Raw genomic sequence first — 18,554 nt, 5'->3', positions numbered from 1 at the left:
GACGCTGTGTTCTTTCCTGAAATAGCTATTACCCAGATAAGATAAGATAAGATTGTGGAGGTAAGCATCAACGACACAGCTCTCAGTTCTCACTCCTTCTTTATTCGTCTCCAACATCAACTGCGCATATCGCGCCACAAAACACAGGAACACACTTCCTCTACACTGGGTGTGAGTGGAGCCCTCTAGTGGTCCACCACATATGCCCCCCCCCCGAACACCCAGCAGAACTAGTCCAGGACCCGGGGCTTAAGCAAACGGCCGGAGCGGCTGAACTGGGGGGGTGGGGAACTGACAGAGGGCAACCCAGCCCGGGAGCGAGGCTGGCACTGGCGGTCAGAAAAAGCTGAAGACAACTCGGACTCCGTTGATTTCGGGTCGCTCCTGGGGGAAAAAACAGAATCCATCAGCCCGGTGGCAGGTGGGCGGCCGCGGCGAGGGGCCTGGGCCGGGACCACCTGATCCTCTTGCATAACATGTGCAGGCTTAAGTCTGTCAACAGAGACAACTTCCTGCCGACCGCCAAAGTCCAAAACGAAATGTTTGTTGCCTGGTTTAAGAACCCTGAATGGCCCGTCATATGGTGGACGCAGCGGAGTCCTATGGGCATCGTGCCTGACGAAAACGAAACGAGCAGAGTCCAATGAACTCGGAACAAAGGTGTCAGGCAGGCAGTGGTGCACAGGACCAGGAACAGGAAATGAGTTTCTTGGGGGGCGAAAAGGCAACAAAGAGGTATCGAAACATGGGGGAGGGCTCTCAGGTAAGAATTCCCCGGGGACCCGGAGAGGCTGGCCGAGGACCAGTTCAGCCGGGGAAACCCCGAGGTCTTCTTTAACCGCGCTACGCAATCCCAGCAAAACCCACGGAAGACGGTCGACCCAGTCGCCACTTGTCAAGGAAGCACGGAGCGCGGCCTTAAGTGACCGGTGAAACCGTTCGCACATCCCATTAGCTTGCGGGTGGTATGCTGTGGTGCGGTGGACCTTGACTCCCAGGCCGTCAGCCATAGCAGACCAAAGCTCGGAAACAAACTGGGGGCCCCTGTCCGAGGTAATGTCAGCAGGGGGGCCGAAACGTGAAACCCACGTTGACAAAAATGCCCTGGCCACCGTCGCCGCTGTCGTGGACACCAGGGGTACCGCCTCCGGCCACCTGGTTGTGCGGTCCACCACAGTCAAAAGGTGCGTGAAACCCTGTGACTGCGGCAAGGGACCAACCAGGTCCACATGAACGTGATGGAAACGCCTACCCGGGACACGGAAAGGCTCGAGGGGTGCCTGTGTGTGCCGGTGGATTTTCGAGCGTTGGCATGGGATACAAACCGCCGCCCATTCTTTCACCGTCTTGCGAAGGCCCGGCCAAACAAACCTGGCGCTGACCAGCTTGACCGAGGCCCGGACGCCGGGATGAGAGAGGGCATGCACCGAGTCAAAAACACGACGACGCCACGAAAGGGGAACCACCGGGCGGGGGCGGCCGGTGGAAACGTCGCAAAGAAGGCGCGGACCGCCGTCCCACACCGGGGTGTCCTCCAGCACGAGGCCCGTTTTTGTTGACTGAAGGGTAAGGACGTCCGGGTCAGCACGTTGCTCGGCGGCCATGGCAGCGTAGTCGATGCCAACATACACCGGAGAAACCAACACACGTGAGAGACAGTCAGCGACGTGATTGGACTTACCAGCCACATGCTGAATGTCTGTGGTAAACTCAGAAATGGCCGCCAACTGGCGCTGCTGGTGTGCGCTCCATGGGTCAGAGACCTTGGACATCGCAAACGTCAAAGGTTTGTGGTCAACGTATGCAGCAAAGTTGCGACCCTCGAGGAAAAAACGAAAATGCCGTGTTGCGAGGTGCAGGGCCAGCAACTCCCTGTCAAAAACACTGTACTTGCGTTCAGCATCCCAGAGCGTACGACTGAAAAAGGCGAGCGGTTGCCAGAGACCTGAAACCCGCTGTTCCAACACTCCGCCCACTGCCACGTCCGAGGCGTCGGTGGTCAACGCGATCTCCGCCGACGGAAGCGGGTGGGCCAGCAGGGCGGCGTCAGCCAGCGCAGACTTGGCTGCGGAAAACGCACGGACGCGTTCAGGCAGCCAGTCAACCGGATCTTTGGCTGTTTTACCTTTTAAGGCAGCATAGAGTGGCTGTAGCAGGTGGGCAGCTCTGGGGAGAAAGCGGTTGTAAAAATTTATCATCCCCAAGAACTCCTGCAACGCTTTAACCGACGTGGGATGCGGGAAAGCCGAAACGGCCTGGACTCTGTCGGGCAACGGAACCACACCTTCAGCGGAAATGCGGTGCCCGAGGAAATCCAGAACAGGCAACCCAAACTGGCACTTGGAAGGGTTGATGATCAGGCCGTGCGCTTCCAAACGCTGGAAAACCTGGCGCAGATGGGACTCGTGCTGGCTCGCTGAGCAGCTGGCCACCAATATATCGTCCAGATAAACAAAAACGAACGGCAGCCCACGCAAAACTGAGTCCATCAGCCGCTGAAAGGTCTGGGCGGCACCTTTCAGGCCAAACGGCATGCGCAAAAACTCGAACAAGCCGAAGGGGGTAATGACAGCGGTTTTAGGAACGTCTTCGGGGCGCACGGGAACCTGGTGATACCCCCGCACCAAGTCAATTTTAGAAAAAATCGACGTTCCGGCGAGATTGGCAGAAAAATCCTGAATGTGGGGGATGGGGTAACGGTCATTCTCCGTGGCATTATTTAAACGGCGGAAATCTCCGCATGGCCGCCACCGACCGTCCGATTTGGGCACCATGTGAAGCGGAGAGGCCCATGCACTGTTCGAACGCTGTACAATGCCAAGGCGCTCCATGGCTGCAAACTCTTCCCGAGCGACGGACAATTTCGCGGGGTCGAGGCGGCGCGCGAACACCGGGGGCCCGACCGTGGGAATATAATGCTCAACCCCATGCTTCGTTACCGTGCTAGAGAAATTAGGGACAGACAGCGATGGAAACTCTAAAAGCAAACGCTGAAAAGCATCCCCGGAGGTCACTACATTAGCCCGAATCAGGGGCTCGGCGGCCCGAGTAAAACAGGGTAGCGAAGAAAACGAGAGAGCATCGATTAAACGTCTGTTAGCGACATCAACAAGTAGTCCATGAGCACACAGGAAATCAGCACCCAAAATAGGTACAGAGCTAGCAGCAACAACAAAGTTCCACTGGAAATCCCGGCCATGAAAACAAACAGTCACCAACCTTTCCCCAAACGTTTTGATGGGAGAGCCGTTAGCTGCAATGAGCTGCGGCCCACAGTTCGCTGCTAGTCCGTCGGTAGCGGTAGGGGGAAGGAGGCTCTTCTGGGAGCCGGAGTCCACGAGAAAACGTCTCCCGGAGCGCGAGTCCTCTATGAAGAGCAGCCTTTCTGTATTGCCAGCGGTCGCGGCTGCTACGGCGCGCTGGCGGGTCCGTTTCCCTGGGCCGTGAAAGCGCAAGGCGGCAGGCAGCGACGCGCTCTGTCGCCAAAACGCTGATGGTAGAAACAGATGCTCTTTCCGCGGTGCCGGCGTGTAGCAATCCCTGCCGTCAGCAAGGGGGCGGATGCTCCGGGGGAGGCAGGTGGAGGCGTGGAAGGTGCCGCCGGCGTGTCCGTAGCCAGGGCGTGAACGTCGAAAGTGCGGCTAGCCAGGAGAATGCGATCCGCTTCTTCAGCCAGGGAGCGATAATCCTTCGCAGGCAGAAGCGGAGAGTTCGCGAGGACAGCTCTCACGGCGGCCGGTAGTTGGCGAAGGAAGAGGTGCACGAAGAGGAAACCACCGTCATCCGGCCCGAGCAACGATAGCATGTTCTCCATGAGCTCAAGCGCGGTACCGCCACCCAAGCCTGACAGGTTGAGGAGCTTTTCGGCTCGTTCGGCGTCGGAGAGGGCATAGCGCCGAAGAAGCAGCTCTTTGAGGGCAGCGTATTTCCCTTGGGCGGGTGGGTCCCGGAGGAGCCCCATCGCGCGACGGGTGGCCAGCGGGTCGAGCGAGGCCACCACATGGTGATACTTCGTGTCGTCAGCCGAGATGCCGCGAAGGGCGAACTGAGCCTCCACGTGTACGAACCATGACGGGGGGTCATGGAGCCAAAAGTCCGGCAGTTTCAGCGCCACAGCGAACGTAGCTGCAACAGGAGGCGGAGGTCCGGCGGCCGCTGATGCATCCATAGCGGAGTGTGCGTTATCTACGGCCCGTTGCATGCTCGAGTCAGGGGTCACCAATGTGGAGGTAAGCATCAACGACACAGCTCTCAGTTCTCACTCCTTCTTTATTCGTCTCCAACATCAACTGCGCATATCGCGCCACAAAACACAGGAACACACTTCCTCTACACTGGGTGTGAGTGGAGCCCTCTAGTGGTCCACCACAAGATAACCTTTATTAGTCCCACACGTGGGAAATTTGTTTTGTCACAGCAGGAAGTGGACAGTGCAAAAGTTATGAGGCAAAAATTAGAATACAATAAGAATAAATACAGTACACAACTGTACAGAATAGAATAAAATAAAATACTATATACAGTAGAATAAAATAAAATAAATATACAATAAGATAAAAATAGAATACAAATACAAATACTATATACAACTGAGTAAAAATACAACGATGACAGAAAGGATTATTGCATTTAGTATTATTGCATATGATGAGATGATAAGATGAGATGCTTGCTGGAAGGAAGGTGTATGTCTGTTTGCATATGTGCACATCCACATCTGTATGCATATACGTGCATGTCTGGGTGCAAAAGCCATATTTCCTGTCAGGCGTTAATCTGAGTGACCTTAGCTGTTCTCTGAGCTGCATTGTGGTGCAGTGTCCCGAACATCACCCAGTACAAGACCCCCATAGTACCCACCAACAGACCACTGTAGCATGACAGTGCTGTTCTCATTAACTAGTACTAAATGACTCCTTCAGGCACTTGATATCTCTTTGGCTTGCCTGCTGTGAGGTCAGCGATTTGCTCAAGCACCCCTACATCCCATAGACAGCTTTTCTCCTTTTTATAACAGCATGACTAAAAAGTCTTATCAGTGCTTTCATAATGATATTGCACCTGGATGCTTTAATCCTCAAGAGAGTTATTACTATGGTAAAATCAAGGTCTAAGTGCCAAAGATGATGATAGATTTGCATATTTTTTTTGAGCATTTAGGAGATGCAGTCTGCACCATCCCTGCCTTTAATTAGCACATGGGATTAAGTGTTGCTCAGCATTTAAGCTTTTGTTCTCAAAATCAATGGAGTATCTCCTGAATTACATATTGTGCAAGCTTTAGTGGGAGATGTTGTTGAGATGATTTCACGTTCCCAGATAGTGTTTAAATAAGGCCGCCTTTCCTGCCTGCCTTGTAAATAGAGTCCCAGAGAGCAGCCATTTGGCTTTTCTACCTTTAAAACCCGCCTTCCAGCCAAATGGCTGGTAGGTGTTTAGCTAGGGTTTAGCTTCAGCCAAGTGGAAGCTAGTCATTCATATGTAAATTAGGTTGTTACCTGAGAATTCTGGAGGGGAGTGGGGGTGTGTGAATGAGGGGGGCTGCTAAAAGCTGTGAACTTCCTTTTGTGTTCGTCTTGATGCATTCTCAATCATCCAGGGAAATAAATCTCCAAAAGTCGCCAACTTGGAGTGGTTAGTTTCCTGAGCCACAAGGAAACTTGGAGTGTTTCAGTTTGCCATCTTAGGGAGAAATCAACACACATGGGTGTATTTCCTTTGTTGCTGAGATTTATTGAAAAACAGTACAAAAAACCAACCATTTGTACACATATTTACAAATAATAATAAAAAGTGAGTGAGTACATTTCAACATTTTCAGCAATCACTCACAATCCTGGCACTGCCATGGTATCTGTAGTCTGCATTTACCACATGTGTATCTGTAGCAGTGAACACATCGCACTAAAGAATGTAGCATCATGGGCAGTGTAGTCCGTGTTGCAGGGAGAATGGACTGCCATACACGTTATGGGTCTGGGAGCGCGAGGAGGGAGAAAAAGGGGAGTGGAAAGGTACGAGTTGTCATCGAGGAAAAACGGGAGCTGGAAGCATGTAAATATAATAATAACCACTGCAGCCAAGAAGAGTGCCTGACGAGCCCAGCTGTAAGTCAGCTATTAAGACTCGACTGTACACCGTGTTCCTGTTTCCCTCCGAAAACAATAAGTTCCGTTGGAGCAGCCTTTCAACGCCTCTCTCTGTCTCTGCTAGCAAAGTTGACCCACACAACAAAGTAAAGCTATTTTTCGGCTACGAGCCGACAGGGACCCCGCCGTATTAGTCAGAGGTCCCTTTACTACAGTTCGGAGTCGCGGACCTTCAGTAATAGTAATAAATCACACAGCAATAGTACATTCATGTTGTTGTAAAAAGCATGATAATATATTAAATAATCCAAAGTATTGAGAATACATTACTGTCATTGAGTAACGTAATGGAATACGTTACAGAATACATTTTGGGGCATGTATTCTGTAATGGAATACATTTTAAAAGTAACCTTCCCAACACTGGCTGTGTTTTAATATCAATGTACTGTACTCACTTCCAGCTGAATATAATTGTTCTCGCACTCTATCAGCATGCCTGTAGCTTAGGAGCTACAGCAGGTCATCTACTAATTGGGAGGCTGGTCGTTCAATCCCTGGCTGCTCCAGTCCGCATGCCAAAGTCTCCTGGGCAACATACTAACCCCAAGTTGATGCTTCGTTGCAGCATCAGAGTATGAATGTGTGTTAATCTAAGTTAGGTGTGCTTGTATGAATGTGTGACTGAGACATGTAGAATAAAGCTCTTTACGAGGGTAACTTTGCTACAAACACCATGATTAAAATTTTAAAATCATCTTTATTTGTTTTATACTGGAACTTGGTTCAGCCTGAAACTAGCCTTTTTAGCTTGTCTCGCAGTAAGTCCATTTCAGCTGACTGTCTTTTGACTTACTGCCCCTCACAGGGAAACTAGGAATGTAGAGTAGTCCAAGGAATGAGCTTTTGTTTTTAGCCTGCTCTCAAAAGGTATGTACACGTATATACACTGACCTAATTATTTGAAACTTTGACCTGTTTAATATGAGCATCAATCTCTGTAACTGTATACATGACTAGCTAGATCATAAGTGAAGGAAAGGTGTTTCCAGTTTAGGTTAAACGCTTAAATGATAAGAGATGATACACCCGATGGCAGCATTGTTGGCAACCTGGTGATTAGCTGTAGCAACTCGGGATTTTACTGACCTTTTTAAGAACTGCTACTGACATGTTTCCTGCACATTAGATTGCCATCGAGCCATCTGTCACTTAATAAAGATGTTATCCTCAGCAGATGATGAATAGTTCTCATTGTATAGACGACTCTGTCACTGCTTTTCACAAGTCTGATTTCTAATGTCCAACTAGAGCCATTAATTACTTATGCATGCTATATCCTTTAACAGCCCGTTACTGCCATCTATGTAATATGTAGTGTTCTTAACTGCAAATGACATATGACCTTCTCTGTCATTTAACCAACCATTTAGCAAGTGTTACTGGTCATTTACTATAGCAAAATGTCATTTCCTCCACATTTATTATCAGCAAATGGTTATGTTTCACAGAAAATCTGTTCTTCCTCAGATCATTTCTTAGAATAAGGCTGTGTTTAACTGAGAGTAAAATAGGATAGCCATTTGAGATTAGCTTTTGCAGTACTTACACGACAAAGAGAGAGCAGATGGGGGGACAGGGAGGAGGAGGAATTATTAAGGAGAGGAAGTGCGTTTTCCAGCATCTGCTGTCCTCTTCGTATCTTTCTCTGCCTTCGCCCCCACCACCACCACCACATCTAGGTGCTTTTTTGCTCTTGTCATACCCCCCTGTTCGCATCCATCTTCATTCGAGTCTAATTGTTAGCTGTTCTGGGCTCCCATTACAATTAGCCATCCATCTGGGTGGTGGCAGAGAGACAGCCCCTGATCTATCTTACCGCACAAAGCAAAGATGCATGAGGATGCCACTAGTTGCTGTATGTGGCACAGGAAGCACACAGCTGAGACACAGACATTAGCTTGTCTATTCTGCCTCCCTCTAGTCTCCAGTGTCACCGTTTCTGTCCTGCATCAGTTTTCAGTCGCCTCCTAACGGGATCAAAAAACAGAGTCTGGTCTACAGCGTTTGCATTAGTTCTTCTCTGTGATCATTTGCATGAAGGTATTAGTATCCTTAGGTAGGACAAATTACAATTTCAGATATAACATGCCTGGAGGAGGGGAAGGTTTAAATGAAGAAACACAAAGGCCAAGTGACACAGAATGGAAAAAGGACAAAGGAATTAAACTAGCTTAACTTTTAAATGTACCCTTGGTATTCTCCTAGATTCCCCTGTGGCTCTGTGAATAATCTCCCTACTTCCTGTCAAATGTACTTGAAGCCATTTTATACCTACATACTACGAGTTACTGTAAAAGCTACTGCAAAGCTACTATACTCAAAAGACCAAATTAAATGTGTAGAAACTCAGTAGAATGAAGCCTTGTGTGATTATTTCAAGCAGTTTATGAGGATTAGTGGCATTAACAATTGTTTTCGCTCTCTGTCCTGGTCGTTGTGTCCTTGGGCAAGACACTTCACCTACCGCCTACTGGTGTTGGCCAGAGGGGTCGATGGTGCGATATGGCAGCTTCTGTCAGTCTGCCCCAGGGCAGCTGTGGCTACACCTGTAGCTGCCTCCACCAGTGTGTGAATGTGAGAGTGAATGAATAGTGGCATTGTAAAGCGCTTTGGGTGCCTTGAAAAGCGCTATATAAATCCAATCCATTATTATTATCCATTATTCATATGTAAATGAGATTCCCAATGTTTATTTCTCCAGTATGATCCCTGTTTCTGTGACATTTCAGGTTTTTTTCTGTGTTTTATCACTTTGGCTGCAAAGTAGTTCAAGTTGAACCAGCTGTCTTCAAACTTAGTGGGTATTAAAATTGCTACGTTGCAGTTTATGAGTATTAAACTGGCTTCAGGCTAACATGGCAGAAACAAAACAAACCGTCCCACTCACTCCCTCCTGCTGGCTCCCACTCCCTGTAGTCTAAATCATCTCACTATTGTTTTTAGCACGCACTCAGAAGGTTGAAGTCAAAAGGTGGAGATGACTTCTGGCTGAGAGTGTTTTGCCCTTCTAGACAATCAATAAAGTCGTCTGCACGTTGCAAGAAGACAGACCAATGCTGATGGGAGACTTCACCGAGGAGGTCAAGAGTGCTGTTGTGAATTATGTCCTTAATAAAAAAAAAAAGAAAACATCAGCATCACAGCAGCCTGTACAGTGGAGCCATACCTTTCTTTATAAAGAGGCGGTAATCCGGGCTTAGCAAAGGTATTTTGCCTCTGAGTAGTGTTAGTCTGGGGTTAAGCTGTCTTTGCTACAGATATCTGGGTAGAGTTATCACAGGCCTTGATTTCCTTGGAATCAATCTCCCAATTGTCCGGAGTGTCCTGTCTCTGCCGAGTCCCTAATGGATTTTCTAACAGTCAGGGTTTTTTTCTTCTAAATTTCACATGTATTTGCTCTCTGGCTCTCTTGCTGTGTTTGTCTCTGTCGCTTTTCCTCTTTGTGTATGTGTTATCATACAGCAACATACCTCAGAGGAAGTAAAGGACTTCTTTCCTTGTGGCAGGAATGTCAGCATGTGTAAAGGCAACTCTTCAGATGAGTGGCAGCTGCAAAACAGAATAAGAGTCTTACACAGTTATATATATATATATATATATATATATATATATATATATATATATATATATATATATATATACATATATATATATATATATATATATATATATATATATATATATATATATATATATATATGTATATATATATATATATATATACGCGTGTGTGCTTCCTCATCAGATGGTCTCCTTTTTCACTTGCATGGTTCCAAGGCTGGCCTGAGGCAGAACCTAATCTGGTCTCATAGCTCGATTGCTCCACTTTTCACTTAGCCAGTTACTATACAGGCAGTCTAGCAAGGCTGTAACTCACAAGGTGCCATGAATTTTTTAACTTTCACATTCAAGTAAAAGATGAACTTCTGAAAAAACGCACTGGCACTGCTCAGTGGAGCATTTCACGGGCCCTGAGTGGATATGCAGCGTTTTTTAATCATTTGAGGATATGCCAGGTTAGATCCGTCAGCTGGCAACAAATTGTGTAAAATGGAGTGTTTTGCTGGCTTGCATCCTATAACTATAATCTTTAAAGTGTGATTGATCCTAAATTAGGGCAACGTGGCAGAAAGGAGGAAAACAAAGAGTAAAAAAGGATGCTTGGATCAGTTTATTGGCCTCTGGGTGTGTGGAAACATCTGGACTCTTTCAGTCAGCAGTATTGAACATCAGTATTCTGGCAAGTGTTAAAATATGTTGGATTTCTGAAAGCTACTGTTTTCCCCTGGGTTGATGCATTTAAAGTTAAAGTGGAATTAAATTGCATTTTGTCTACTACAGCGACCGTATCTGCTCTGTAAATCGCATGAGAAGTTTATAGCTTATACTTTTTTGGTTTCACAACAGCACCCACTGTCTGTGCATTAATCCCTCTGAGTGCTACATATTTACTATCTGCAAAGATGGATAACCTGTTTCCATACAGTCGAATCAAATTGTTTGGTCTTAAACCATATTTGCATAGAGCAAAAGGGTTTCTCGTATATAGATGGTTATATAGCAACCTGCTAGAAACTACAATAGCTACGGTTGTTGAATAAAAGCCTTAGTTTTCCTGCTAAGGCCTGCGTGACTGACAGACAATAACACACAACCTGTACCGTAGCTTCCTAAACAAACATGCACCTAGAAAGATTTTCCTTCTAGGGTCATTTTGCAGGTTCGGGACTAGGTAGCATGTCAGTTACTGCACATTAACCACCATGTATGTGTATCTGCATCTGTTTAGACAGAGTTTGGTCCTTGCTTTTACTACCAACGCTAACAATTGTCCCTCTGTGGCTTGCAAACTGTGTCACTAGGCTGGTCACTCCTACAGACATTGACATGGCCCTCCAGCTAACAATGAAGAAAATAAAAAGAAATTTCAGGAACCATGCAGCCATTAGAAATAGGCAGAGTCGTGTCTTGGAATTAGCATCTTAGGCCACAGAGCTAAACTTCTAACGCTTCCTGCAGGTTCATGGATAATTCTTCAAACAAGGGCTCTAAAATTCCAGTAATCTCTTCATGAGACAGACTGCATGAGTTCAGACCCTCCTGAGACCATTATTTATTTACCAATGGTGCATGTTATAATGGTAATCAGGGACCTGTCATTCAATTGTAACAGCAGACAGTCATGTTTTGCATTGAAAGCTGTTGTTTGTGTGACCCTGTGTTCCAAAGTATTTTCACTGTCAGCGAAATTCATGTTTAAAAACGGAGTTTATTCTCGTTCATTTCACTAAACATTGTAGTGTATTTATGGTGTGAATGTCTATGTTTCTGTGCAAAGCTGATACCTTTGGCTATTTAATACTCGACGTTGCAATATGCTGGTGTTAACGAGGACACTCTATCCATTGCCTTTTTTGCACTCTGTGTTCTCAGTGGTGCTTCAACAGCAATTCAGTCTCAATCTGTTGTGCCCTGACTCTACCTGAAAGCACAGATGAGCCTAGACACAAGTGCCCAGGTCCCAGAGGCCCTGGGAATCTATCAGGGGCCTGAAAAAGCAGATTCAATCTAGCTGGACAAGCTCTCAACATCCCCTCTATTAGCCCTGCAGCGCCTGGCAACCACTGCCACAATATCAGGCCTTCGGTTTGCATGGTCACCCTAGAGAGACGATACCACTGGCAAAGTACAATACCTGAACATAAAGAAGGGTTATTCTAAAGGCCCGTGGGAATGCTGTGCCAGAACAAATGTACAGAGAGGGCACAAAGAGAGTGAGGAAAACTTGTCAAGGAGAGCCGGAAGAAGGATGACAGAGAGAAAGCGAGAGGAAGATAATCATGAAGGAGAACAGGAGAAAATAAACCGTTTAAAAGGAGTTGTGCTATAGATGCCAAAGTGCAGGTTGGTTGCTTTGCGTGTGTGTGTTCACGTGCACTCCCACATGTTTATTACCCTTGCCTCGTTTTAGATTGCCAAATCACAGCATGAGCTTTCTGCAGGTCAAAAATACATTACTGTGTTTTAAATGAAACTAAAGTCTGGGGATGAGCTTAAATTACCATTCATTAGCATCCTCTTACCGAGCCAGGTATTCCTGCTGCTGCTCCACAGTATAAGGTTTGCATGTATATGTATGGAAATTCACCTATGAAGACGAGACGTGCATGCATAAGCGCACAGCGATAAGCAAACATACATCCACATACTTGATTAATCCCCCAGCGGTGCGTAAGCCCCCACCCCGCCCCGACAAAACGAGCTCTTCACTTAAACAGCTCGCAGTATCCTTCGAAGAATTTCTCTTCGATGAATCCATCATTTTGCTTTAAAATGCAGGAAAGTAATACAACCGAAAGCATGCTCTTTGTAGCCACACCGAGTTTTAAACCCAACTCCTGGCTTTTATGTGAAAATGGAAGACCTTAGAAGAGTGAGTGACTCACATTACACTGTTCAGTAAAAGCAGTTGTTCTGGTAACTGAGAGATTTACTGACACTCATATTTTCTCATACCCCTGGATACACAAGCTGAAGTGCACTTGGACATGTTTGCACACAAACACACACAGAGACACAGTACATCAAAAATCATTATGTTGGAGTAGAATTTCTCCTCTGTGTCAAAGCTGTGCAAGAACTCCCTGCAAGCACCACAGTATATCTGCTCCTCCGTGTATTGCATCTCTTCTTGTTGTTGTTTTTGTCTCAAGCTGACTGTCTAACGCAAGTTATTTGACAACTTGGGTGGAAAAAGAGACAGTGGACTTTGCGCTAACTATGATGCATGAGTAGGGTAACTGAAGATGCATTTAAGCCGACACCTAATACAGTGGCTCAGGAGTAAAGATGCGGCGCGCTATGGGAATGGACACTTTCTTGGTTTGTTTGCCTTTTTTTAATGCAAAACTGCTAACACAGCGGCACAAAAGCAGCCCGATAAATTGAATTCTCCGCTTTAAATACAGAATGACACTTAGCTGCTTAATTCATCCAGGATTTACCTGCTCCGCTCCAGGCTCCCACCATAACTGACTTTCAATCCAAGGAATGTGTAATCGTGTAGTCACTATAAATCATTCATAAGTATCACTGGAGATCAGAGTGAATTCATCACAGGAGATGAGAGTGCATGTTTTAGTAGAGCATGATTTGATCTATAACTAAAATATCAAGCATGCAAAAGTGTTGAAGCTCAACCGCGATGGGTGACAGGATGATGCCATTCAGAGACTTGTTATGGTATAGACACTCGCCAACATCTGGTTACTCTTCTTTCTCTCTCTGTTTTTGTAGAAAGCCCGTTTGGCCAGGATACGAATATCCAAGACAGGAAGCTCCAATGCCTTCCTCCACAGCAAGCGTAATGGTCTCTTTAATGAAGCTCTAGAGCTCACGGTAAGACTCGCCTTTAAAGCACAGACACCTCGCTGTTGCATTGTGGTCTGACACGCTTGCATTTGTTGTGTTGTGTTGTGTTTTTAACTGACAAGACAAAAAGCCTGACCTCTGCGGTAACTAAGTCATGAGATACAAGCCCTCCTTGTCTGTTTTTTAATTACGCCAGCATCCCATCAGAGCAGCTATCTGTGGTCTCATTCTATAAGCGGCACTTCTAATGCGAGCATCTCTGAGCCCAGCTGCCCAGCTGAGGAACAAGCTTCGGGCAATGCAGCAGGAAAAGTAAACACAACTCAAGGATGTTCCATGCCTCACAAAAATGTTGCGGTTCATAAGCACTACAGTGGCCCGAGGCTGACACAGAACAAAAACAAGTGCTTCTTCCACCCGCTCGCTCACTTTCTGTGTCTCTGTTGCTTTGTCTCTCTTCAGTGGCAATGGTGGAAACCGGGATGGTACCAGCAGTGCACAAGCTGTAGCAGAAATAACGCAACTAATTTACATTCATGCCTGAATAGAAGAGGGGTGACTGCGATGCTATCTGCAGTCATGCATGTCACTCTTGCACAGTGCTGTGAAGAAGGATTTGCACCCCCCCTCCTGATTCCTTATCTTTTTGCATATTTGTCCCACTTGGTTGTGTTTCAGATCATCAAATAAATTTTAATATTAGACAAAGATAACACCAGTAAATATAAAATGCAAGGAAAAAAGTCATCTGTATTTGCCTCCTAAACCCAATAGCTGGTTGTTATTGTCTCTTTCTTAGTGTTGGATCATGAACTCAGTTCTTTATATGCTCTTGTGGGTTCTTTGTGTCCTCCTGGATGAACCATTAATGTGCTCTGGGAATAATTTTGGTAGACCACTCCTGGGAAAGTTCACCAGTGTTCAGAGGCGGGGAATCAAGGTCCAGTTCCGCCCTGGTGGGAGAGGCGATGACAAAAAACACACACACCACGACCTCTCCAGATCTGGAGAACCATGACATCAAGCCTGGCTGTGGTTAGTGAAATTGAAGCTTTCCAAAAATTGTGGTTAATCACAGTTAATTCATGATTTAACAAGAAGTGGCAATTGCTTTTTCACACAGGGCCAGGTAAGTTCAAGTTTCCAATAACAAACGAAAACATCCTTTAAAAACTGCATTTTGTATTTACTCGCGTTACCTTTCTCTAATAGCATCGTTTGTTTGACAGTCTGAAACATGGAAGTGTAATAAATATAAATAAGGAACCAGTAAGTGGGCAAATAGCTTTTAGCAGCACTGTACATGAGTACATATGGCCCTGAATACAGCTTGCCTGCACATTTAACACTGATGGATAAATCTGCTTTACTGAAGGTTTCCTAACACTTTTCTTAAACAGTGTTAACAGAAACCAGAGCTCTGAGACGATATTTTGATATTTTTTATGACTTGATTGCCTGTAACATTTTCCTGCCTCATTAGACTGTCCTGTCCAGTTTCAAAATTTACAAAAAAAAGAAAAAATAATGAGTTAAGAAGATTATTGTTTGGGGGGGTTTTCTTACCACCTTACTACTAAACCAATCGCCAGAGGGAAAAATAAGTAATTGAAAAAAGTAATTGACTTCTCTGTTAAATAACACTGCGAGAAAACAGATAAATGAAGCTTTCATTAGGTTTTAAATATTTTCTTGTATCATCTCACATGCCAGAATGGATTTTGAAATGGCACCAATTAAAGTGCTAATAGACTGCTTATGCCTAAAGTCAGCAAAGCTAAAGATCTGTACCAGCTCAATAATTGTAATTGCTGTCAAACATGGGTTTAATTGTACTGAGGCTATTTACCAACAGTACATACAGTACCATGCCCAGCAAAACATTGTGTTTTGTCACCCAGCGGGTCAAGCTGTTTCCACTCTACAGTATGGTGGCCACCTGGGTGGTGAGCCATAGCCGCCTCCAGACAGACTGCTGATATCGGCTTTGAGTCGCATGTATAGAGAAGGGCAGAAATAGCTCGACCTAAACACCTGTGTTTTACTGCTGTGTTAGGTACAGATAAGCAGCGCGAGCACAGGTGCGCGGTGTCATCAGCGCAAGAAAGTACCCTCTCAGCACAGAAACCTCTGCTTACACCGCCAGCCAGCCACTTAACAAACAGAAAATTGCTACTACAAATCTTCCAAACATGGCGTTTCACTTGCCTCTCGGCGGTGCTGTGGAGCATGCAGGATCAGGGCAATGCTTTTTTTGGGGCTTTGTTTTTTTATAAACAGCTGAATTACAGATTCTGCTAGGAAGAAAACTGATGCAACGTATTGAAAGTCTGCATGCGAAACACCGCCGTAATTCTGACAAGTGCAATCAGAGCATTCGGCAACATACTGAAGAGAACGTCTTCCCAGGCGCAAGCTGAGGCTATTATGCAGAATAGTTTTGCCAATAAAATAAATAAATCTGTATTTTCTGGGTAGTGGCTCTTCATACAGCATGGATAAATAGAATTCAAAATCCTTATATAGACAGAAAAACTCCAAATGCTACCTTAGAAAAAGTTGTACATGAAGAAAACAAACAGAACATTTGAACATTTATTCTCACTGTAACTAAAGAACACATAAGCAAATGAACTGCTTATCTTGCTCTCTTTACTTTGTTAAGAGATCTGCGAGTTTCCCCGAGACTCGAAAGACCGCTTATTCTCTGACTCACCTCCAAACTGCAGCACTAGAAATAGCACCTACTCGCAGACAAGTAAACACAGACACAGAAATGGGGGATATGAAAAACAAGTCATTATGAGTCGCCTGTTGCAAGGCTTCGTAACAGCACCACAGGAGGGGAAATGTCACAATGGAAATTTTTATATCAGTTGTATATACTGTATATCTATTAGCATCGAGTTGCATCTCCATTCCAGCACAGATCAATGCGCCGGCTCAGCTGATGTTAAAAGAAATGCCTCTCTGGGTCTGAATAGTAATGTTCCACTGATTGGCATGACTGGAACCCTGACAGCAGCCTGTTCTGAGTACTGAACTATAAACACTAGTAAACTCTGTGTGTGTTCTCCCTTTGTCTTCTTCTCAAGCAACTTCCATACAAGATGAACCTTTCGGATCAGGTACTGAGGCAGCCGTTGGTCGTACACCTCCCACAGCTGATTATTGTCTCTCTGCAAAGAAGCATAGCATAACATTTATTTTTGTATTTGTGTGTGTGTGTGTGTTTCAGGGTTCCACTGAGGATGAGAAACGCTTAAGCAAGTCTACCTCTCTTTTAGAGAGCCAGCATCACCACCTGCTGCACTGCTTGGAGAAAACCACAGTGAGTGTTCTCATACTCGAGCTCTTTGTCATAATAATATCTTAGTTCCTGTTTCACAGAGCTGAGGAGGCTCTGTCTGTATACAACTCGAAATTGTGTCGTCATCTATAGATTTCTTTGTATCTGGGGTTCATTAGGTGAAAAAAACTGACAGCTTGGCGTAATGTGTAGATCGACAGTATTTTTATGTCCAAGTACTGCTAACCAAAGCGTGATATCCAGTGCTTTGTGTTGCACTTACGATACACCCTCGACATGCCTGTATGTCCGTATAGATGCGCTCTCTGTTTCACAAGCATGACTCGCACACAAGCTGTCACTATTTAAAGGCATTTGTCTGCACTCGCTTAAGTCCAGTGTAGATGTGTTCACCTGTGTTTTGCTCAGATGCGAACTGCAGCCCGCTGATAGGTCTGTATGTTCACAGCCTCCGAGTGACCCCTTTCATGTGAAAGTAGTATACATTGTTCATATGATGATGGAAAAATGATTCAGAGCTAGCCTGTGAGGCTGTAATGGGCCTTCAGAGGACATTGGCTTATATTAATTTCCTGGAGAATTTTAACCAAACCTGCCATTCGTCTTACCCTTACTGCTACTCTGACCCTAACCTAAGCCTAAACTTAAGATATAACGATTTATGTTACAGGGATCTGTTTTTTTATGGTTATATGTGGTCATATCAGATTTATGTCCCCATGACATGAGTAATACTTGGCACACACACACAGCATGGACACTCACATAAAAAATAATCACACTTTCTGAGTTATTGATCTAGGCAACAAAGCAGAAAATGTCAGGATATATGAAGCCATGTACATAGATATAAATGCTGTAAATTTCACGTGATTTTTTTATGACACCCTGTCTCGCCGTCTCCCTCCCTGTCTTGTGTCTTTGTAGAACCACGAGTTTGTGGACGAGCAGTATTACCAGCAGAGCTACCTGGAAGGCGGGCTGCAGAATTACCCGTCCCGAAGCCCCTCCCTTTCCAGTCAAGACGGTGTGACGGGGACGTGCTGCACCCGGCGAACCAAGAAGCACCACACCCCTTTACCGAACGCCAGTGCCCCAGCACACATGCAGCCTTTGACGCACACTCACACGCACCCACAAGGCTTGCAGGAGCTCAGCACCATCCACATCCAGCCTCTCAGCACCAGGTGAGATCAGGGTAACAAAAAGCCAAAGCAGTTCCATCTCATACACTTGGACCGCTCAAGTGAAACTCTTGAGATTAAGACGTCTTTTGAGATGTGCTCATTTTCCCCCGGCTAAGAGAGCAACTTGAGTGTTTTGCAGTATTTGCCTGTTACACAGAAAACAGAGTATTATAAGTATCCTCTTGAAATAGCTTCTCCTGTGCTCTGACAAGGTGTTGTATAGACACGCAAGGCTGGAAGTTGATTTTCAGTACTTCTGGTGTTTGTTTGGTCAAAGTGGTTATATTGCCTTTGTTGGGCTGTTCTGTGTGCAGCCTTTTGTTTTGTTTTTTGGTCGTTTTTTTATGATGTTTTTAACTATTTTAATTAGTTTGACTTTTTGTCCTTCTGTCTTGTTATAGTTTGGCTTTAGTTTGAGGATTTTTCTTTTTACTTTGGGGAATTATAACCAAATAACACCATTTACTGGTTCCATTTTTATAGATTTTGTTAACTTTGAAAGGGCTCTAAGCTATCACCCCACTGAAAGTTGCC

The 18,554-nt window shown here is 45.4% G+C and overlaps 1 protein-coding gene across 6 annotated transcripts in view; it reads left to right on the top strand.

The window, feature by feature from the left end:
- kcnd3 (potassium voltage-gated channel, Shal-related subfamily, member 3) overlaps positions 1-18,554 on the top strand; it is a 122,451-nt gene that overhangs the window by 97,533 nt on the left and 6,364 nt on the right. For 4 of the 6 annotated variants that reach the window (XM_085260675.1, XM_085260672.1, XM_085260674.1 and 1 more), the window contains exons 5-8: positions 13,449-13,550; positions 16,619-16,651; positions 16,762-16,854; positions 17,761-18,020. In XM_085260675.1, coding sequence (XP_085116801.1) covers positions 13,449-13,550; positions 16,619-16,651; positions 16,762-16,854; positions 17,761-18,020 — 488 coding nt within the window. The remainder of the gene's footprint in view (positions 1-13,448; positions 13,551-16,618; positions 16,652-16,761; positions 16,855-17,760; positions 18,021-18,554) is intronic. The other 2 variants (XM_085260677.1, XM_085260676.1) reach the window with 1 other exon arrangement.

This window comes from Mchenga conophoros, linkage group LG20 (genome assembly GCF_057382185.1).
Source record: "Mchenga conophoros isolate Kocher_MC1m ecotype Shallow Benthic linkage group LG20, M_conophoros_male_GT1.1, whole genome shotgun sequence".
In the NCBI taxonomy this organism is placed as follows: Eukaryota; Metazoa; Chordata; class Actinopteri; order Cichliformes; family Cichlidae; genus Mchenga; species Mchenga conophoros.
The sequence above is the reverse complement of the archived record's forward strand: the minus strand, read 5'-3'. Positions and strand labels throughout refer to the sequence as shown.